General features: G+C 45.0%; 1 protein-coding gene across 1 annotated transcript in view; it reads left to right on the forward strand.

The window, feature by feature from the left end:
- The window catches only part of LOC306925346 (glutamate receptor ionotropic, kainate 2), a 174,634-nt gene that overhangs the window by 101,929 nt on the left and 48,423 nt on the right, over positions 1-24,282 (forward strand). Inside the window, exons 10-12 of the mRNA XM_079504124.1 lie at positions 5,975-6,088; positions 16,512-16,718; positions 21,992-22,215. Of these exons, the coding sequence (XP_079360250.1) occupies positions 5,975-6,088; positions 16,512-16,718; positions 21,992-22,215 (545 nt within the window). The remainder of the gene's footprint in view (positions 1-5,974; positions 6,089-16,511; positions 16,719-21,991; positions 22,216-24,282) is intronic.

The following is a 24,282-nucleotide window of genomic DNA, read 5'->3' on the forward strand; positions in this document are numbered from 1 at the left end:
CCCCAAATTCGAGGTGTAGGATTCGTAGTACACCCACGTCGGGTCGGCATTTACAAAGTGATCGCAGACAGCTGTTTCTTCCTTAATTTCGTTCGGACGTTTATAAATGTGACGGCTGAAATCTATCTGGCACGCCCTATGAAATCAAGCCTCGCCCTCGTTTTTGCGACATGAACAACTGCAATACGACCTGGAAACCATGGATACAGGAAAAACGTACTGCCCCGCCTCACCCCCCTCTCTCATACACACACACACACACACACACACACACACACACAACTTGCAAGCCCAACTAACTGGTGTGTTGTATCTTAAATAAATAAAGAACGAACACCTGCATGAATTAAATAATTCCCTCTCACCTGTTTCCCTCTCACCTCGCTTGCCTTTCTGTCATGTCCACGCACGCACGCACGCACCTCAAGGCTACATGACACATCGCATCGCCATGAATGGAATACGTTTGTAGGCCTATAATAATTTTACCCATTCGTGCGCAGTGCACGGCGAAGGCGATCAGTGAGACTGCGCACTGCTGTGATAAGTCCTGTGGGTGAGTCAGTGATGCCTGCATGAGAGATAGGCTACCATGTCGTCAAGGCAGTCATAATCAACGTTTATGGAGTGATTTGATCATTGATGAACGAATCATAAACATATGGATGAAGGTTTGCATGTGTGCCGGTATGTGCTGGCCTGGGCTGGCGACGCACGCCTCCCGACCCCCGAAAATGATCTCGCTTTTATCTGAACTGTCAAAGCGCTTATTTAAATGGTGAATGATTAAGCCCCTTACGCCTATAGCCTGCTACAATTGCAAATAGGCAAGCTGTATGATTGTCATTGTCACTTGGAAATAAAGGCGTGCAGTCCATGTGCCTTTTTTTAAAATAATATCACAGTGATTCTATAGGCATCTGATGTCACGCTCATGCCGCATGCGATGCGCTCCCAAATCATCTCACAAGTGCGCTCGCATAACAAGGCCAGTAAAGCACTGTTTGATTAAGCACAAACTAATACATTGTAAACATGTTATATTGTTTTTAATTGCGCGATTTTAATTACTTGTAAAGTTGGAAATCTCTCTTTTTCTTTTTCTTTTTACATGTATATACATACAGTTTTATATTAACATTTTAGGAGTGAAAACATATGTTTAGATGCCTGTGACAGCGTGTCAGCAGTTCAGACAATGCTGCTCCGCTGTTCTACGACAGAAAAACAGGTGAGGACAAAGCGTACGACAGCTCCCGACCAGACGTGAGTTTTGTCCTGGCTCAAGTTCAAAATCAAACGTTGGCGCAAATGGTAAATGCCGAAAATTGCGGTAATTTCGGCGTACACCCATATTTTGGCGTACGCACGGTTGATAAATGAGGGCCTAACTCTGGGGGAGCCCGGGTTCGTTTAACTCTTGAGCGTGTAACATGAAACCAAATGGACCCATGGGTTCATTTGGTTTCATTTTACCCTCTCAAGAGTTAAATTATTGTTAAACATATGCATTACTTAATTTACAAGAACTCTACACAATTAGAGAATGTCTGCCTGTTATCTCTCCTAATGGTACCAACATCAATCGCCTACAGCATGGAATTGTGGACAAAATCTTATCCAACGACAACATATTCTTTAGTTTTGTGTTTTGAGAAGCTAAATCTCATCAAATGTGGTCTGTGGCTCAATTCCAAAATAAATAATGGGCCTTGATGCGAAAAGGGCTGAAAACCACTGCTCAACATCACTGGTCCCCAAACAGTTTACTACATTTCCTACATTGTGTTTTTTGTTTCCTACATTTTGTAAAACATAAAAAAAAAGGTTTTAATTCAAAGCAAATTCAATGATTTTTTGTCCAGTAATTTCAAGAAGGTAAATAAATAAAATAAAAATCAAAGAGATTCCATAAATTAGAAAATAACACTATCTGTACAATCCTCCCATCGCTACGGTGCTTCAGCCCTCCGAAAGGAAATGTGCTGAATATTACAAGAAGTGGAAGGAAGTGGAGTTATTCCGACACAGTTGGTGCTGGATTGTGAAGTTCTGTACGTGTCACAGACAAATGGGATCTCTGCAGTTCAAGCTATAGCATCTACAGAAGATGTGGATATACTCCTATGCCCACATTCGTAGCATAATTATGTGCAGTGCACAAGTAAGCTGCCTACTGTTGCCTTCTTCTCGTTTCTGTTGTGTGAGACAGTTTGGTGACAAATATCCTTATTTCTCAGGACACTATCTTCGCTCTCTCCATTATAAGTACATGTTATCTTAGATGTGCTGAAAGACGTCAGTACAGGGGCTTGAACTCATGACCACATTATGTCTCAAGGTAACCCCCATTCCGCGGCAGAAATGTTTTCAGTATAGTAGCGCTATGCTACCATACAGAATTCTGCATTTGGTATACTATTTGCACAGGATAGCACCACTCGAGGACATTCAAATGTTTTGTGATGGTTTCCGTCAATTTTAGTCTGTGCAAGTTGCTGCAAACTAAAAGGAATCTAAAAATTCCACTCACAATTTTCTTGATTATAATCATCATAGCACTAATCCACAGCACTTTTGCAGCATTTTTCAAACAAAGATAAGGCTGAAAGTAGCAAAGAGCTGACCTTGATGAACACACTTTACTGTAGTACCACATTTCAGTCACTTCAGTTACATATCTTGTCACTTCTGGTTTTTTGACAACTTTCTCCTGTAATTGAATTTGGTGCAAATTCTTCTACTGTGCCATTTCACATACCTGCCATACCTCAAATGTGCCATTTCCCTTCCCTTCCCCCCCACACCTCAAGGACACATGATAACAACCAAAAGTTCAATCTCCTCAGTAAAAGTTTTCCACGCCATGTTCCAGTTCACCTTCAGAAGAAACGTGAGGTACACGGTAAAATCCGGAGTCTTAATTGAACTCTTTAGAGTGCACTGAAAGGAATCCCGGACACGTTCCATTTTCATTTTATTTCTTCTGCGTGTGCAATTCTCAGAGAGTTCATGTAACACATACTATTTATCCACGCTTTTACTCAGTCTCAGAGGTTGCCCCAACTGAACAGAGCTTCAGATGTAGGACACCAATCTCTGTTCTCAAACTTTCTGAGTCAGTGAACACAGTTACTGTACCTCATCCTCCGTGAGTCACTTTCTAGATCTGGGCCTCCTTCTCAGCGTCTATAGTCTGTTATAGAAGCCACCGCATTCATTCCTCCCACGGGGCCAGTTGGAGACGGCGGCCACGCCTGGGAAACGCTGCTCCTCCGCAAGGCTTTTGGACACTTTCATGCAAGACTGTCCCCCACATTATTAAACCGATCCACGTCTGTACAGTGTGGGCAATGAAACTGCTTGCGCTTATGAAAATGTTCAAATGCATAGTTATCCGTGTACTGCAGAAGACATTTGGAATGTCACATTTGCCTTTGTACTGATATTGGAATATCTCTCTCTCTCTCTCTCTCTCTCTCTCTCTCTCTCTCTCTCTCTCTCTCTCTCTCTCTCTCTCTCTCTCTCTCTCTCTCTCTCTCTCTCTCTCTCTCTCTCTCTCCCCTCTCCCCCTCTCCCCCCCCCCTCAGGCCCACTGGGATGGCCTGACAGGCCGGATCACTTTCAACAGGACCAATGGTTTAAGAACTGACTTTGACCTGGATGTCATCAGTCTGAAAGAGGAGGGGTTGGAGAAGGTTAGTGTGTGTGTGTGTGTGTGTGTGTGTGTGTGTGTGTGTGTGTGTGTGTGTGTGTGTGTGTGTGTGTGTGTGTGTGTGTGTGTGTGTGTGTGTGTGTGTGTGTGTGTGTGTGTGTGTGTGTGTGTGTGTGTGTGTGTGTGTGTGTGTGTGTGTGTGCGGTATGTGTGTGTGTACTACAGTACGTACATCTGTGGCCAGAAATAGGATTTCTAGTTTAGCGGTCACTTAGCATAGCACTCACAATTCATCTTCGAGGATGGAAACAAATATTCCCAGCTAACGCGCCACAGAGATACTATCTGTGTGTGTGTGTGTGTGTGTGTGTGCGTGTGCGTGTGCGCGTGCGCACGTGTGTGTGCATGTATGTGTGTGTGCGTGTGTGTGTGTCTCCGCAGCGCCTGACCTCCCGTATGCGAGCTGCGTGTGTCTACTCTGCACCACCATGAATAATTTACTCTATTAATAAAAACCCCTTCAGAAGCCCTCCAGCCTCATGAAGGCTGAATTAAAGAGTTGATTTGCAATTACTAGGCTCATCTCAGGATGTGGGAGGAGCCCCGAGGAGGCTGTTTGTGATCCTGCTAGCGATGCTGGTTATTGGAGGAGGCGGAAGGATGGTGGGCCGTGTTGCCATGTCTGCTTCCTTTAAGCCACTCTGGGATTGGTTTCCCTGTAAAGTTGTCTTGTAAAATGTAGTATCGGCAGGGTTCCTTATTTTGGGGGGTGGTGTGGGTCTTTTTAAAAGTGCATATAGTTGCTTATTTGGGCTTGCTTCCTAAATATTGTTAAAATCGTCAATGTCAAGAGACCCCCGTACTATATTTTTGTTGTTTAAATGTTTCAAAGATATTCCAAATATTATTATCTTTTGAAAATAGCAGATCTACAAGCTCGCAACCGCATCACATTGCGATGCGTTGTGAGCTTAATTGGCTATCATCAAATACATAATCAATGCCGAACCTATATCTCCTGTTTCTGTCGCATGAGCTGGCTTGGTCTACAAGTATATCCCCTGGGCATGACGCTATAGCATGTCACTGGGTTTACCCCCATTCCAACCCTTGAAGCGGTGTCGAGTGCAGAGCGGGGAGGGGAGGCATTGCGTCCCCTTTTTATAGTCTTTGGGATTACCCGGCCAGGGAATTGAACCTGACCTCCCAGTCTCAGGGCGGACAGTCTAACCATAAGGCCACTGAGCTGGTTATTTTCAAAGAGCTGATGTACAGTATACACCATAGGATATAGGCTATAGGTCTATAGTTGCTTCTTCTTCTGGGCTTGTTCTCATAGACCTGGTTGCTTGTTTCTCTCACAACATCTGGCAACACTGTTGGTGGGCTGCTGAGACTCGGATGGGAGAGAGAGAGAGAGAGAGAGAGAGAGAGAGAGAGAGAGAGAAAAAGAGAGAGTTGAGAAAGGACAGGGGGAGCCTGGGGGCAACGTTCCGTTCTGTCCTCTCATCCGCTCTCGATCCACGCTCTCCCCCCCCCCCCCCCCCCCCACCTGGGTGTAGGGTGGTGTAGGGCAGGGTGGGGGTTTGCGAGACGTTCATCTCCTCCATCACATGGTGTCTTGCGGGCGCCTCAGCACCATCAGCAAGCAAGCAGCCGCTGACGGTGTTGGGAGTTCACACGGCTGTCAAGTGTGTCCTGAGGGGTGCTGCTGTATACATTCGTGTGTGTGTGTGTGTGTGTGTGTGTGTGTGTGTGTGTGTGTGTGTGTGCGTGTGCGTGTGCGTGTGCGTGTGCGTTACTGCATTGCCTTACTCACGGCATTAGTGCACCAAAGGGTACTGCGTGTGCTTCTGCCGCGCCACATTCCTGCTTGCTTAAATGACCGTACGTCGCATCATCACACTGCAGAGACTGACAGTATATATATTGCATGTTTACGGTATTATTTATTTGACACCACTGTCCAACCATTTTTCCCCAAAGCGTTAAAACTTATAGAAGCTTTATATTCTCTGCCCCTCATGGCTGATATCTCTGTCGATGTCAAGAAGACATTTTTACATTTGAATTTACTTCAATTTTAATGATGCAAAAACAAAACGGCAATGTAGCGACGACAGGACTGACACTGTGGCGGAAGACACTTGAAATGGAATCCAGTGGAACGCATTAGTAGCGACTGCAGTAGATTGTACATTTGTGAGTTGGGATAAACATGCAATACAGAAGAAGCAACGTAGGTCTTTTAATACAACACTGGACCCACCAACCGTGAACAGCTTAATTAATTAATTTGGGTTGATGTTATTTTTTCAGATTGGAACCTGGGACCCTCCTAGCGGCTTGAACATGACCGACAACCAGAAGGGGAAGTCATCCAACGTGTCGGATTCCTTAGCAAACCGATCGCTGGTCGTCTCCACTATACTGGTAGGCTATTCGCTCTCCCTTTCACCATGCAAAGCAGTGAACACATTATTATTTAGCACACCGAAAATAGCTGATCTGTAAGCTCACCGCTCGTAGATCTGCTATCTTCCTTGCGTGGCACAGCCATGCGATGGAGTTTAAGCATTATAGTTAAATAAATGAAATTGCATGCAGAGGAGCCTTATGTGAGAGCAATTATGGAAGGCTTAGGACAGCTCTCAGCTTTAATTGACTCCCTCAAAAGGTGTCATTATTTTCAGCTGTTCCCTCTTGAAAACCCTCCAGTGCCTCCTCGCCTGGAGTCTGACTGGCTGTCTTTTCCCCCAACACTTTCCCGGGATGATGCTCTGTGACTGGCTTCATACTGGAGTCGCCCCAAAGCACCAGTGCTCTCCCAAATTGCCAGCCCACTTCCTCACTAAGGAGGACTCTTCTGCAATTTGCTGGGCTACAGAATCGAATGGGGGCAAATTGACTGATTGATTGTCCAATAAGATTTCATGGTTTGCGGCTCTCCCTCACATCTGCCAATTTGCCAGCCTGGTTTCTTTCTGATACTGTCTCTCATGCCAGTGGTGCAAGACCAAAACCAAGGCTGTGACCAAAATCACTCAATACTCACAGTATTTTTCACAGTGTTTAACTTTACACCATCTTGTAATGGTGTCCGAATGTATAGTGATGAACTATTATATATTTATAGTGGACTCATCTTATTCCACAATGCATTGTGAAAAGTTTTACGAATTTAACTTTGAGTTTAGAGAGAACATGACCACCGGCCACGTGATGTCCACGTATCCACATTGAAGACACACCCTCCATATGGATCCCGAGATCCACAGCTGTTATCGGGAGTAGTGAAAGAGCGGATGATTTTCTCACACAGTTGAAGGAATTCAAGTGGAGCTCTGGGTAGAAAACAATTAATGTAAAAATCCTCTTTACGTCCAAAATGACTTTGAACATGTTTGATTCGAACCTCACCCACGCACAATTATTTTTGCGCACACGCAGTTGCTCGATGTGTGTATTTACGGATAATGTGAAGCATCGCGTCAAAAAGGGGATTCTTCTGGAAACGGTGAGGGAATTAATTTTAAAAGCATTTATGATCCTGTTATTGAGAAGCCGAGCGGAAAAAACAACAACAATATGAAGTAAATTGCGGGTTGTCGTTATTATACTTATTCCAGGCCCGGGTTTCCTCTGTGCGTGCTGCGCCATGATTGGATTGCAGTTATTAGTTAAGACTAGGCACCGCTATAATTGCCGTATCAGGATTGAGTCATGGGGAGATCTGTGATGGCTGTGAGCAGAGAGGAAGGAGGAGGGTGGGCTGACAATAATTGGGTTTGTTACATTTGATTGATGCACACTTTCATCCAGCTTCTCGTCATTTTTTCCGAGGGATTATGCACCATAAAACATGATGTAATTACCGCCGAGATCTTGGGGCCTATCAACAGTTTATCTACTTTGGAGATCGCTTTCCTTAGCGTTGCACTGGTGGAGTACGTGTACCTCTAGGCCAGTGATTTTATAAGGACTCTCTTGTTTTGAAACTGTTGTATCCGCCCCCTTTAATCTCTGGGATGCCAATCCACAGTGTTAATTTAACTCTGGGTTGACTATGAGTCATAAAGGGCGCGTTCGGAAATGCGCCCTGAACGCACTGGTGTGCTCTCTTGTCGTTCATTTATTCAGTGCACTCGGTGCGTTGTCGTTCGAAAATCCAGTGCGCTGCGCACCGGGTGTGCCGAGTGCCCGCACTGAGTGACCCTACCCTGAAGCTCGGGTTGTCCAGTGTCGGCGGTGTGAATGCGTCACAGCTGTGGTCGTTCGTAAATAAGGCACACTGTGACATCACCGCCCACCACACTCAACAAACTGACCACATTCCCGGTGCGCATTTCCGAACGTACCCTTAGCTGCATGGGGACCCACAACTGGGTCCACATTCAACACCATATATAGAAGAATTGTTATTTTGATCAGAATTTGCCTGATATCTCTCCTATGGTACCAACATCAATACAGCAAGGAATTGTGAACACAATCTTATCCAACGATAACAACATATAGAGGGTATGCGCATGCAAGTGAGTGGCAAAGTGAGTTTAACGTTGTTTAACGACGTTTAATGCAATCAGATAGGACCTTTCTGTTTGGATGTAGGCGGTCAAGGCCGGAAAGTCGTTTTTTGCCACTCAGTGGTAGTGCATAACTTACTGTACTGTACAGCACTGCATAACTTCCGGGTATGATGATGATGTCACGCGCATACCCTCTATTATAAGTTCTTAGCCTCTCAGACCCCAGGTCTGAGAGGCTAAATCTCAACAAATGGTGGTTCCATGGCTCAAATGCTAAATAAATAATGGACCTTGATATGAAGAGGGTTTGAAAACCACTGGCGTAGATCATGTTGGGTGCGTGTGCAGCAGCACGGCGTAGATCATGTTGGGTGCGTGTGCAGCAGCACGGCGTAGATCATGTTGGGTGCGTGTGCAGCAGCACGGCGTAGATCATGTTGGGTGCGTGTGCAGCAGCACGGCGTAGATCATGTTGGGTGCGTGTGCAGCAGCACGGCGTAGATCATGTTGGGTGCGTGTGCAGCAGCACGGCGTAGATCATGTTGGGTGCGTGTGCAGCAGCACGGCATCATGTTGGGTGCGTGTGCAGCAGCACGGCACATGCCAAGAAGCAGAAACATTTAGCCTCTGCTTGTATGGCTTTAGGCTGCGTCCTTATTTCAGCTTGCCTTATATGACAGTTTGCCTAGCAGTGACTGTGATGCTGCCGCTGCGGTGGCTGCTGTGGACTACAGTGTGGAAACATTGCTCATTAGAGGCAATGTAAGTGCATGTTGCGCCCTCTTCCCCTCTTCATCGGGGGCTTTTTGCCAGTAGGTGTTTAGCCATGTTTGACATGACAAGCAGCTAATTGAAACAGAATTCAGAATGTGTCTTTTATTTACTCCCCCTTGTGATCTATCAGCAGACGGTTAAGTATCACTATGACTGTAACGGGTACAAAACTCTGCTCTCGCGCTCTCTAGGGGGGCCTGTGGGGATCAAAAGTGTCACCACTGAGAAACGAGAGCGAGGCAGGGTGTGTGTGTGTGTGTGTGTGCGTGTGAGTGCAGGGAGAGTGTGTGTGTGCCTAGAGTGTGCCTGAGCAAGAGTGTGCCTGAGTGAGCTTGTGTGTGGATTTGAGAGAGAGATAGAAGACAAAAGCAAAAGACACACAGGGAACATGCATGGCAATGAATGACTGGTATTCCATTTTAAATTGGATACGGGGTTTCCATCTGGGGAAAAACGCTTCCGGGGGGCTCTAGGAAAACGCAAACAAGCCGTCAGCCGGGGCTCGCGCATCTCCCAAAACGCGTGACACGTTCGCGGCAGAGACAGATGTGCAAAATGCATTAATTAGATCACACTGACAAATAAGCACTGTAAAGGATCATTAAGCTAAATGCTGAACATATGTTGCTGGTGCAACATCATATCCTGTTGATTATCTGCTGTATGATCACCCTCATCCTTCTAATGCGCGTCTACAAAACGTCTATAACCCATCAACTGTTCGTCTGCAAGACATTAGCGGTGTGATTGAGACGAGGAACAGTCTGCAGCTCATATTTCTCACCACTGCTCCTGGCATAATAGCAGGCAAACGATATACTGTACAAGAAAGGGCTGAATGATGTATGGATTATCCCGCTATTGAGATTTGTATTAACTAGCAAGGCTTTATCTTGCACGCATGGAGGATTCACATCCCCCCCCCCAAGTGTCTCATGTCATAAGACGGCCATAATTTGCACGAAGTGGTTTTGGTCAGTTTAATTTCTGAAAATAGATTGGCATACTTAAAGATATGTTTTACATCACAGTGTAGTGTTCACAGTGTTCACAGTGCGTGCGTGCGTGCGTGCGTGCGTGCGTGCGTGCGTGCGTGCGTGCGTGCGTGCGTGCGTGCGTGCGTGCGTGCGTGCGTGCTCTGCGTGCCCATGACGTCTGCAGCCAGTCGTCCATCACTGCAGCATGCTGCTGAGTCCACAGAGAACATTCCCTTTGTTCTCTGGGCTGCAGCCACACAGCGAGGAGGATCAATCGCACTAAAACAAATGTTTAAAAATGGCTCAAATTAAGGCCCCTATCATCTATTTTCATCTGGGACACAAAATCTATTGGTTTAATTTGCCTGAGAAGAGCCAGGACTGTTCTTCCATTTAAGATAATGAGTGGTGGCGGAGAAGTTGCGTGGCGTTGGACGCAATGGACGCAGCTATAATTAGCCTTGTTACACAGAAGATAGAGTTGTTTTTCTCTCTCTCTCTCTCTCTCTCTCTCTCTCTCTCTCTCTCTCTCTCTCTGAAGCCTGGCCCGGATCGCTGGCGTAGCAGTCCGGGCATGGGCCCGTGCTGCGGGTTCCAGTCCTGATCCTGACGGCCTTTGCTGCATGTCACTCCCCATCTCTTTCTCCCCACTTCCTGTCAGCCTTACTGTCCTATCCATAATATAGGCATAAAAAGCCCAAAATAAATCATAAAACAGAAGCCTGGCATGTGGGACGCTATGCATGCTTCTGTGGTCTGGAACCTGCTCTATTGGCTCCAACGTCTCTGGGATGTTAAAATGAAAGTAACGCGACGCTCGCGTTTATCCCCGTTTATCCCCAGATATCCCCATTTTGTAATGAATGCACAGAGATCATTATTTTGTGCATGTTGTGCTGTAACATTGGGGGGATATACTATAGCCTCAGGCCAATCAGGCCAATCAGCGGCAGCTAGAGGCGGGATCAAGGCAGGACTGTGTATGCCTTGATCCCGTCTCTAGCTGCCACTGATTGACGTATCCTCAGTGATGTATCCCAAGGTCATCAGGGTTTCGGGTCTCCCAACATCATACCCCTCACTCAGGTGACCCAGCCGGGGTGATCAAGTCCCGACTTACGTCCCAGTAGCTACCCTCGATCAGTCCCATTAAGGAAAAACCAGGGCCACACAATCCGTTCCTCTTGAACTATACTCTGCTGGGACTGGGTATATGCGGGAAGATCGCATCAATCTGGCGCGTGGAAGGACTAGGCTCTGTGGGTTAGTGTGGAATTGTGGGAGTCAAACAACTCCTAGAATTCCAAATGGTTCTCAGGGTGCGGGTCTCAGTTACGACCTGAAACGGTTGATAACTACTGCCCTAATGGACCTGCAAGAGTCCCCGTTAACAGCTTGCCCCCTAAAGCCCCTCCCGATCAGTTGCTGTTAAAATTATAAACTGGTCTCATGGTCTTTACAAAAAAACGCAGCAACCCTCCGGGCATTATATCCCTTTCCCAACAACAGAGCTGTGGAATAATGACCCACAGGTGTCCACTGCATGGTAATGAGAGGCGCTCCTTTTTTAATGAGCCTAGTGGCTATTTATGATAATTACAGCCTCTCACGCTTGACAGAGGGCGAGAGGTCACACGCCCATTAATGGGCTGACAATAGCTTCATTGCGCTAAAAGTACTTGGTAACAGTTATTCTAATGGTGAACATGGGGTCAAAGTATATGGCTTATTGAATGGATGGGGCTGTGTGGGTTATGCCAGATTTATACTTCACCGGAAATAGCCGATCTTCAAGCTCACAATGTCAGCTTGTACACTAATCTACAGCTAATATAGAGCAGGCACGTGCTGCACGTTTTTGACCTGAGGAACAGGTCAAATACAGTGGTCTCTTTTCCCACGACAAAGGTCTGCCTCATTAGCTGCCCAACATGCAAATTGAGTGGATTCACACATCAAGAGATGTTGGAATTGAATTGTACAGAATAGCTACTTGGCAATGACATTTCTACATTTTGTCTACATGTTGTTCGATCTTATTTATAGGCTTCTGTGGACAAATGGAAGAAGTGATTACGCTATCATTGCATGGAAAAACATGGTCTCGAAATCACACTTTCAGCACACAAACAAAGACAAACAAAGTGGATTGTGCCAATAAACCTGTGCTGGTAAATTCTCCCAATACACTACATCGGTGAATTCTTGATTTGTATAGCGCATTTCATACTCGGATAAATCAATCAATAGATACAGTACATAATATAGCCTATACAATAGGTTACTGTATATCATCAATGAAGCAATTTCACTCTCCCCAAATGAAGTACTATAGGACTTATTTTGATATAGTTAGAATGTGTGATTTGGAGAGTCTTGCCATCAATGCGAGTGAATCGAATCAACGTCCTCCGGTCCATTTATCACAGAGCACAGGCTCAATAGGTAAAGATGATCACAGAGCACAGGCTCAATAGGTAAAGATGATCACAGAGCACAGGCTCAATAGGTAAAGATGCTCGGCAGCGTTTGGAATTACGTCATGCCCACTGCATTGCTATGGAGGATCTATTCTACTCAAATTCAATATCGCTTTAAAGACTACAATATAACACTAAATGTGCTTTACTGTAGAGAGAGAGAGAGAGAGAGAGAGAGAGAGAGATGACTAATGACAAAAAAAAACTGTTGGGTGAAGTACAACAATGTGCAAACACAGCAGCGAGATTTGTGAGCTGCTGTGACAGGAGAAGGATGTCAAATGGATTACAAGCACCTACAAACCATTGTGTGTACACTGTTTATCAAAAGTATAAAGCGAACGTCTCCTATATGGATGTATAACTATCTCTGACAGAAAAATCTTTTTATAGTTTCACAAGATAGTATTACCCAAAGTGTTAATGTAACACAGCTCTGTTAACACCTTTATTTAATTCCTATTTATATCCAAAATGTATTTGTAAATACATTGTTGTTTTATTTTGATTGTCTTGTTCCACTTCTGCTTTGGCAATGTACACGTACGTTTTCTCATGCCAATAAAGCTCCTTTGAATTGAATTGAGAGAGAGAGAGAGAGAGAGAGAGAGAGAGAGAGAGAGAGAGAGAGAGAGAGAGAGAGAGAGAGAGAGAGAGAGAGAGAGAGAGAGAGAGAGAGGGAGAGGGAGAGGGAGAGGGAGAGGGAGAGGGAGAGGGAGAGGGAGAGAGAGAGAGAGAGAGATGCACAGACACATGCTCTGGGTATCTGATCGTTAAGTATTGTTATGGTAGACTGCTAGTCTATCGATTTCATTCCGTAGCCTGTAACAGAACAAATGTTTGAGTGGTGTGAAAGATCACCGTTGCAGTTTGATCTAATTTCTGCCCTGCTTCTCAGAGGCTCAATTAGATGAGCCTATAGTTCTACTACTAGGCCTACTACACACACACACACACACACACACACACACACACACACACACACACACACACGTACAGTACACGCACACGCACACGCACACGCACACACAGACAGCAACAGATGAGGGGAAGGACGCCATGATGATGACAACCCCCCCCCCCCGCACACACACACACACACACACACACACACACACACACACACACACACACACACACACACACACACACACACACACACACACACACACCCCTATATATCACAAGCACATTCCCCCCCCCCCCCCGCAGACGAGCTGATGTTCAAGGCCACAGTGTGATGAATACCCCCACAGTTTACTGAGCTTTCCGAATGCATAAAATAACCACATTTTATACTTGAGACACGATTTTGTTGATTTATTTCGTGTCCTACATATACTGTGAACCAAACGTCGCTTTAATCGTGACGGTGCTGAACCATCGTTTGGTCCCCATACTGTATATACAGAGGATATGGTGCTGAACCATCGTTTGGTCCCCATACTGTACTGTATATACAGAGGATATGGTGGTGCTGAACCACCGTTTGGTCCCCATACTGTATACAGAGGATATGGCGGTGCTGAACCACCGTTTGGTCCCCATACTGTACTGTATATACAGAGGATATGGTGGTGGTTTGAAAAGGGCTGCGGCGCTACAGCGCGCTGCGTGTGCACGTCGGCTGAATCCGCCGTGGCTCAGTTACCATGGCAATACGTAGCAGGCAGAGGCAAACAGTGCTCCGAGGCTTGAGGGTTATTTGATTGAGGGACGGTGAAAAACAAGAACACACAGGGCGAGGGAAAACAAAATCAAATGCTTTCGCAGAAGGGAAGTGGAGAGGACACCCCAGCACCCTGATTAATACTAAGGGAAGAGGAGAGGACACCCCAGCACCCTGATTAATACTCGCATGCAGCGCTATTTTCGGTGGGCCACGCCATCATACGACGGGTTGTAAATTAGGCATTAAACTTGTAGTGTCTAAAGGTGTAGGACATGACCTATCGACCTAATATATTGTACTCATTTGCATATGGGTGCGTGTGTGTTTGTGTGCTTCTATATACACGTCACGTGTGCGTGCGTGCGTGCGTGCGTGCGTGCGTGCGTGCGTGTGTGCGTGCGTCCGTGCGTTTGCACAGGCATGTGTGCCTGCGTGCGTGCATGTATTTGGCTGTGTGAAGCTATTAGCGGATGCAGGTCTTTCTGCTCTTTCATCAACATTTCATCAGTATATCTCTATATATGTTAGCATTGCTAACAGTTGAACTGTTAGTTCACCGCTTCGTTTGGCAGGTGTGAAGCATCATTCGAATCCTAATGCGCATCAAAGAATTCGAAGAAAGCATTCTACTCCGACCAAAAACGGGGGTTTCGCTTCCAATCGCAGTTGATTACGATTCAAGTAAACAAGTGTTTTTTCTGGTTTGATCCTCTTTAGCAGATGTGTTGACCTGTACTTTCCTTGAACTGTATACCCATTCAATCAATCAATCAATCAATCAATCAATCAATATTTTCTATAAATTACACACCCCACGAAGTCTTGAATTCATGGAGATTTTGCGCCAATAATTTGATGACAATTGAGTCTCCTCCGCCGGTCGTCAAATTATTGGCTTATAGGAATAGACAAAATCTCCAAGAATTCAAGGCTTTGTGGGGTGTGTAATTTATAAGAAATAAGTCATTTCTGGGGTGAACTACTGGCGTTTGGGGCCTGCCATTATAGGCCAAAATTAACTCTAGTGGGGTGTCGTGTCGCGGATCATCCTGAGCTAGGTCTGCTATTTTCCACAGCAAAGCATCGTCGACTCGTATGTGAGTAATGAGTATAGAATAACATCAGAGAACCAGGATTACGAAAGTAAACTTAGAGCTTAAGTGGATTTCAATACATGCACTGCACAACTTCAGGGGAAAACAAAACACCTTCATGTAAATTAAACATAAACCAAAAATGTCCCATGCAATGCGTTTATTTTGTTTTTGTCTTATCGTCAAAGTGTCACGCAGCTTTGCATAAATATGGCCGGTTTATGCAAGCTGTTGGCTTGCATAGCCATTAAAACCTCAAACTGCCAAAATCAGTTGGCAATCCCTCGTGATGTGTTTTAATCGTGGCAACAATTATATGATAAACGGCACCTGTTTGATCGTATATTTTCATCTCTTTATCTTCCACTGGGGGAGAGTGGGGGAGGGGGTTCGGGAGGAGGAGCACAACGACGAGGGGGTAAGAGAGACAAACAGATGGCGCAAGGGGGCCGCGGTATAGCGGGGAGGAGGAGGAGGGAACAGCCCATGAGGGGAGAGAGAGGTACAGTACAGAGCCTAGGCGGAGGGAGGAAAAGGACGAGATGAGGGAGGGAGGATGCAGGGTGAAAGAGGACATCGGTAATCTCCCCAGCTGTGTTTTTTTTTTTTTTTGTGCGTGTCGCTCTATCAGCATCTCTTATCTGGTTGCCAAAGCATGTGGCGGCCCTGAAAGCGTTGGGCCCAGGCCCAGAGCCAGCACGCTGCGCTGCTGAGAACGGCCTCAGTGAAGTCATTGATATGGCGGATTATCTGTTATTATGGTCACGCAGGGCTCTGCACCCCGCCCGCCACCCTACTGCTATAGCTGCACATGGTCATGTGCAGCGCTGTGACGGCGGGGTGTAGTGGGCGGGTATGGCAGGCAGCACACACGCGTGAGCTCATGCACCGCCAGCAACACCAGCAACGCACATGGCCCCGCCCACGCGTGCACCCCAAAACAGCCAAGAGTACATTGTGTGTGCGTGTGTGTGTGCGTGTGTGCGTGCGTGCGTGCGTGCGTGCGTGCGTGCGTGCGTGCGTGCGTGCGTGCGTGCGTGCGTGCGTGCGTGCGTGCGTGCGTGCGTACACATGGTAAAATCCTCAGCATTAATGTAACTCTTGAGTTATATATATACAAAATCAGGGTCCACTTGGTTCCACTTGTACCTTCTCAGAGTTACATTGACACTCAGGACTTCACCGCGGCAGAGCTCACAAATCATATCTGGTAGATCAGACAGCCTCTCAGATTCGGCCTTTTTATCACAGAGTAAAAGATGCCATAGTGGTTCAGAGACTGACTCCCCCCCCCCCCCCCCGCCCACCCTTCACTCTCTGCCCCCGACAGGAGGAGCCCTACGTGATGTTCAAGAAGTCAGACAAGCCGCTGTATGGGAACGACCGCTTCGAAGGCTACTGCATCGACCTGCTGCGAGAGCTCTCCACCATCCTGGGCTTCACCTACGAGGTGCGCCTGGTGGAGGACGGCAAGTACGGCGCCCAGGACGAGACCACGGGCCAGTGGAACGGCATGGTGAAGGAGCTCATTGATCACGTGAGGAGCTGTCTTTTTTTCTTATTTCTCTCTCTTTAGTTACAGAGTTCCAGTGGCGTCAAGTAACTCAGTACATTTACTCAAATCCACATTTGATGCTTTAGATGAGTATACTCGTCCTATCAAATACATACGCTTGGTTCTCAGGAGGAGTATGCTCGTTCTAAGGCGTTTTAAGTCGATATACGAAATCCTCGCTGTTTTCCATTTTTGGAATCACTCCGGTTGCTATAGGCCCGGTTGCTAGGGCCCCGCCCATTTGTGCATGCGCATACCCATTAGCTTCTGTTTTAGCTGGTCAGTAGGTATAGCTTCTTTTCACGCTGTTTTCTTACTACGGCACTGTTCGTGGTGTTGATCAAATCGGTGAGGTTCGGAGCTCAGTCATTTCAGATTTTACTGTGCATCGCAATTAGAATATTAACGTTTCTGTAGAAAGGATGGGAATCGCCCTTAGCTCGCTAGCATTAGCGCTTTTGCTACATGCATTTAAGCTAGCGACAAAACGGACGTGCGTCATAGTAAGATCTGCCTCTGATCCGGTGGCATCCAAGCGCTACCACTTGTCCACTTTTGTCCACAAGGTGGCACTCAAAGTGCAGGACGACTTCACCCACTTTCAACCTATCTTATATTTAAACGGTCTTCACTAATATAATGCTCATGATAAATTGCTACAATATTTTCTACTCAGAAGAGCTGTTGCCAGTTCAGAAACCTGCCTACCAGTGACATCTTTAGGCAAATATATTCTTTAATTAATTAATTAATTAATTAATTAATTAATTAATTAATTAATTAATTAATGTGATTCTCCATTGAGGATGTCACTGGTAGGCGGGTTTCTGAACTGTGCACAGCCCTCCTCTAAGACACAGAGTGAATAGACAAAAATGTTACCATATTACAGTATAATGAGCATTAGTGAGGACCGATTATATGAAGATAGATTGAAAATGGGTGGATTTGTCCTTTAATTATGGCGAATTCCCAATTTCCATTACTTTTACTTTTACTCCACTAAATCTCAAAGGCAAATATTGTACTTTTACTCCACAACAATTATTTGACAACTTTAGTTTCTTTACTTTGTAGATTGAGATTATGGCAAAACATAAATTAACCACTTCAACCTTACCATACATATACTTATACTCTGCAAGCTCACTGTGAGCTTGTACATCTGCTATTTTCAAATGTTTTTTTATACGTTTTGTAAAGCTGTGAAGTGTGAACATTCTGCACAAGCATTGACTACTTTTACTTTTGGTACATTATGTACATTTTGATGCCAACACTTATTACTCAAGTAAATGTTGAATACCAGACTTTTACTTGTAACAGAGTATTTCTTCTTCATGGTGTTAATACTTTTACTTATAAGAAAAAACATTCTTCAGACACTGCAGAGTTGTAACATCTCACTGCACCACACTGCAATGTGCAGAGAGAGAGAGAGAGAGAGAGAGACAGAGAGACAGAGAGAGAGAGAGAGAGAGAGAGACAGAGAGACAGAGAGACAGAGAGACAGAGAGAGAGGGATGGTGGGGTTGTGCTGCGGTGGGGTGGGGGGGGGTGACAACTCCCACACTTGTATTGGAACCAAGAGTGCAGTGATGAGAGGAAGCATAGATTCTGCCTCTTTGTTTCCCCTGTAGAGCTTATTAAAAAACACACACATGCACTGCGGCCACATCCACGTGCGCACAGTATGGGCACGTGTACGCACGCACGCACGCACGCACGCACGCACACACGCACACACACGCGCACGCACGTGCAAGCTCACAGACACACACAAACACACACACACACACACACACACACACACACACACACACACACACACACACACACACACACACACACACACACACACTGAGCCAATAGTTAATATGTGACCCCATTAAGAGCAGCGTCCACCAGTTAGCACATCTCCCTCAACACCACGGGTCACGCCCTCTGACCTCCTCCACTCTGTCCAGCATGGTGATTGGCTTGGCTGTTGTGAACAGTGATGGAAGTAAAAGTATTAAATACCACCAATACTATGTAGTAATACCACCAATACTACGTAGAAATACTTTGTTTATACAAGTGATATGTATGTTGGTTTGTTTTCCAAATTTTACTTCAGTAAAAGCACAAACGTAAGTATACAACATATACTTAAAACACCAAAGTAAAGTGACTAAAATAGTCCAAAGCAACACGCCACGCAACAGTGGTGAGCTTGTACACCATCTATCTCTCTTAGTTAATGTACTTGCAGATGCACTGATTGTGACTGAGCTCCTCGGGCAAAGTTCTCAATCCTCCATGAGGCCGGGTTTAGTGTAGTTATACATCTTATACATCCCAGGCCCAGACTCAACTTAGACAGCTGGTAATTGTGGCAGACACGTTCTCAGAGCATATGAATTCTGGGGGAGAATCTTCAGCTGAGAAATGGCACTATGGCATTGAGCTGAACGGGTTGAAAATATCCCTGTCAAACGAGTTTACCCAAAAATCTTCTCCTCGAAAAGCTTGAAATGATGTGCTTATATACTCATAGCATCATTCCTTTGAAGTGTGACATTTTACTGAATTGCCCCGTTGGTTTGCATGCATTTATTTTTGCTTTCTATTGTGTGAATTCAGATGGTTTATACCGTGAAATATAACCTGCATGACATCAGACATATTTTCCCATCAGAATTCCGAGTGCCAAGCTCATTTAATCGCTTAATGTGATGTATGGCAACCTTCGTGGGAGAAAAAAAAGACATATCTTAGAGAAATGAACCACTTGACCTTGCTGTGAATGTTTTGCATGTGCAGTCACAACGCAGCCGGAGATTTATTAACTATCAATGCACCCTGCTCCCCCATATGGAGTGTCGTGATTGGCTGCATGGACACTGTGTGCATTCCTTTGATATAAAACTGATTGGCTTAGCTTAAGTGAACATAATTATAAACACAGCTTGAATTCACTGCATTGCCATGGACGAATATACTGTATTCTTACTGTATTCTTACTGTCATTCTTACTGTCATGTCATGTCATGTCATGTCATGTCATGTCATGTCATGTCATGTCATGTCATGTCATGTCATGTCATGTCATGTCATGTCATAATAATAATAATAATAATAAATAATAGCTTGAATTTATATAGCGCCTTCCATGAACCCAAGGACGCTTTACAAAATGTACCAACAACAATCAAAGACTATATGCCATAAGCCTGAGAAAATGTCATGTCATGTCATGTCATGTCATGTCATGTCATGTCATGTCATGTCATGTACTTTATTGTGTTCGTAAGGTGTGGCAACACACAGGGAATAAGTGGCTGGATAGTGGATCCCAAATGCAATATGGATTTAGGATGAACAACGTTTATATTAACGTATGAGTAAATGGTAATTACGGAACTAAACTCTGGTGGGCACACAGGGTGTTGCCTCTCTATAGAGCGTCGCAGTCCCACCCCCTACCAGGGCCCAGGAAATGATTCTCCGTTCATTTTCCTCATAGACATTTCAAAAAGTATGTATTTAAAGACGTTTACACCACGGACAAAGCCAACTCTGGTTGTGACAAATCATGACAACAAACACAATTTTTTGGGCCGAACAAATAATTAGAAAGAAGAAAAAAACGGCAGGTTACAACACTTTTTTTGTTGTTTTTCTTCTTTGTAATTATTTGTTTGGTCCAAAATATTGTGTTTGTTGTCATGAGTTGTCACGACTCGAGTTGGCTTTGTCCGCGGCGTAACCGTCTTTAAATAAATACCTTTTGAAATGTCTATGGGAAAAATGCATTGGGAATCATTTCCTGGGCCTGGCGTCGTCATGAAAGGGGGTGGGACTGCGACGCTCTATTCTCCTACTGACCAGGCCAAGCTTGTTGATTTAAAGTAATACTGTGCAAGGTTTCTAAGTTCGGCACGGTAGCAGCTCTTGTTGGCTGTGATCTATGTTTACTCCGTGCTTCCAATCAGCTCTAAATCCATTTCCCATCAATCTCTCTCATGTGCCACAACAACACGAGAAACCAAATCGACACAACTCTCCATGCCAAAGAGAATAGAGCAATTGGCTTTTGAAGTGATACTGTTATGTTGTCATTGAATTTGCAAGAAGACGGCCGGAGGGCTGCAGAGGGGATTTGTTTTGCTCTGAGCATACTTCCTTTCTGTCAGGCTGGTACAAATCCTGACTAATTCGGTAGGATTGGCAGAAACAACAGTAAAAAGGCCTGGTTTTGACCTAAAATTCAAGACACTCAAGAAAACAAAACAAAACAAAACAATTTCACAGAGTCCATGATCCATCCTTTTAGTTGGATCTTAACCCATTTTGGACTGAAGCCGATTCTAAAAAGCCTTCTAAATCCTGACCTAAGTTTTCTGAAAAACTTCAAATATTTATATAGCAGCATCAATTTCTTACTGTACATACTGTACATAACCCCAAGAGGGGTTCCCGTCCAGAAGGGTTAGAACACCTAAAGGGGTTCCCGCCCAGAATGGGTTTAAAGATATAAAGAATGAGCTATGAGCCATTGCAGGAGATCAGCTTGAGAGAAGCTTGTGCCACGTATAATGGCACAAAATACATGTGATTTCCGTGAGGCATGGCTCCGTGGACCCCAGCAAATGGTCAATGGTCCCGGGATCCCTGTGTTAAATCACTAGCGTTTGTTATGTGCACACTCAAGAACTTAATTATTTCATAATAATAAGTGTACTGCAGCTTTAGGTTTTCCTTGATTACTTGATTTTCAGCCAGGTGTTTCCATGAGCCCCAAGTACAAAATGGCTGCAGAAACTGCACTGGATTAGGTTTTTTCCTCACCACATCACCTAGCCTGAGCTGAGGTGCGTGCTGTCGCCTTGGGTTTGCTACACACTGTAGGATCAGTACATGGCAGATTGTTCTGCTTTTACTGCACTCCCTCTGCACTCCCTCTGGCTCTAACAGCCCTTCTGCCAACTGAGAATGTGGTCAACCACACATCACCCACTGCTGAGTTGGAGAAGAATGGAGTGTAGCGCTTAGTTATAGGTTTGAGTGGCAGACAAAAAGAGAGCGAGAGGGAGAGAGCGTCTAAAGGGCCAGCAAAGAGAAAGAGGGCTTTAAATTTCCCCCTAAGTGCCTCAGGACAGACTTGGTGGTGTGTTAAAGCCCTGTTTTCTTAATTTGATTGCCTCTAAATGCTTCCTGTATACCCTGACTTATGGCCTATCCCTCTTCCCTTTTATGTTTGCTGTTGACAGAGAGCTGATCTGGCAGTGGCTCCCCTGGCCATCACATACGTGCGCGAGAAGGTCATCGACTTCTCCAAGCCCTACATGACGCTGGGGATAAGTATACTGTACCGCAAGCCCAACGGCACCAACCCCGGAGTCTTCTCCTTCCTCAACCCCCTCTCGCCTGATATCTGGATGTATATTCTGCTGGCTTACTTGGGTGTCAGTTGTGTGCTGTTTGTCATAGCCAGGTAACATGTCCTCTCCAGCGACTTCACACACATACAAAACTGTCAGATACACACACTAAGCCGCCGTTGCTCACCCTCGCCCGTCCGACTAACGACAAGCCTAATAATCTGTAATTATACAAGCGGCTCACTGTCAGCAGAAGCTCACCGCGCAGTGACACTAATGACACTAATCAGTTGGTCCTTTATGTCATAGGCCTCAGACAGTCCAAAACAATCACTTCCACATTATATATTCTTCTAATGCAATTATCCAGTAAGACCTGACATGGACATTAGCCTATTTTTTTTGCTCAAGATTATTAATTTATACAAATTCAATGTCATTCCTATTTTATTCCCCGTCTAAGTAGCCTATAATAGCGGAATTGAGTTTTGCCGATTCTGAAATAATGCCAAGCCATTTGCTGTCAGCCTTTGCGTGTTAAAGGCCAGCAGTCACTGCCCTATAGCTGCTGCTCAGGAGATAATGCCTAGTAACACAACAACCGTATGAGCACTAGGTTATATAAGCCGTTTGAGGGTTACATGTAACACAACAACCGTATGAGCACTAGGTTATATAAGCCGTTTGAGGGTTACATGTAACACAACAACCGTATGAGCACTAGGTTATATAAGCCGTTTGAGGGTTACATGTAACACAACAACCGTATGAGCACTAGGTTATATAAGCCGTTTGAGGGTTACATGCGTGAAAAAGGAATAAAAGACGACGAGAGAGCGAAAGAGAGAGTGAAAGCGTTTGTGTGCCTATAAGTGTGTGTGTGTGTGTGTGTGTGTGCGTGTGTGCGTGTGTGTGCGTGTGTGCGTGTGTGTGTGTGTGTGTGTGTGTGTGTGTGTGTGTGTGTGTGTGTGTGTGTGTGTGACGTGTCCATCTTGATGTGAACGGCTGTTGCCCCTCCCCCAACACACCTTTCCTCGCTCTTCCCAGTGTCTCAGAGTCTGCACTCTTTTCCTGTTCTGTTGTTTTTTCGGCGCCTTGCTTCAAACAAGCCGTGTGTGACAGACGTCGTTGCGCGGCAGAATTACAGTCAGTTCCACAGTTTCCAGTACATCCACTCAAGAGGGAACTGTGGATTTCATTAGGGTTATAATGAGAGATGTCTGTTCTTGTTCCATTGCCAGTATAGTCACCAAGCGTCGTAGAGTGTTAAGTGTTTGAAATGGCTGGTGGTTTGTTGGGTGTTATGTAAGAACACTGGTGGCCACTTGTGGGTTATTCAGTGGGTTCCATTATCATTACCACTCACTCGTTGTTTTCCACTCGCGTGATTCTAATGAGTAGAATTTGAGCGAGAGCACAGCTTACATTAACACTGCTTCTAGCATAGTTTGTCGACAATGAAGAGAGACTGGATATAGGATACTATATCAATACTAAACCCTGAGTATCAACTTAACTCAAAGAATAGTAGCAATTGATTTGGTTAAATTAACACGCTAAGATGTTACATTGTAGCCTGTATGGGAATGATTATAGAATTATTAACTTCTTTGTTCTTTTGTTGTTCTTTTGTTATTTTGCCTGTATGGGAGTGATTATAGAATTATTAACTTCTTTGTTCTTTTGTTGTTGTTGTTGTTGTTCTTTTCTTGGTTTAAAAATGTGTTTGTTAGTTTTGAAATGTTACTCCAGAAAACGTGGCTAGATGTGGGCAGTGTCAGTGTTACTTTGGCTGGTGAGGTCAGTGTCACCCAGTATGACACACACGTTGTGTGTCTGTCCTTATGATGCTTTATGTTCAAATTGATCTGATTTTCAGTCGTTGAATCTAGGACAGTGTTTTGCTATTTGGCGTGGTGTACAGATGTGCCGTTGGAGAACTTCACATGTCCTGCCATTGGCAATCCAGTACATTGTCAGAAACAGAACTTTGTCAGTGAGAAAGGGGTTAGTTTAGCCAAGGTGGTATATGTTAATTCTAAGTTCTTTTCAGTAGCAAAGCAGTACAATTAGCAAGGCATTTTCAGAAAACCTTCAGGAAAAGACCAGGAATGCAGCAAAAAGAGTTGGAATGGCACATCTGTATGGCTGGCGTTTGAAGCATGGCGACGAAAAACAAG

This window comes from Electrona antarctica (genome assembly GCF_951216825.1).
Source record: "Electrona antarctica genome assembly, chromosome: 6".
Lineage (NCBI taxonomy): Eukaryota > Metazoa > Chordata > Actinopteri > Myctophiformes > Myctophidae > Electrona > Electrona antarctica.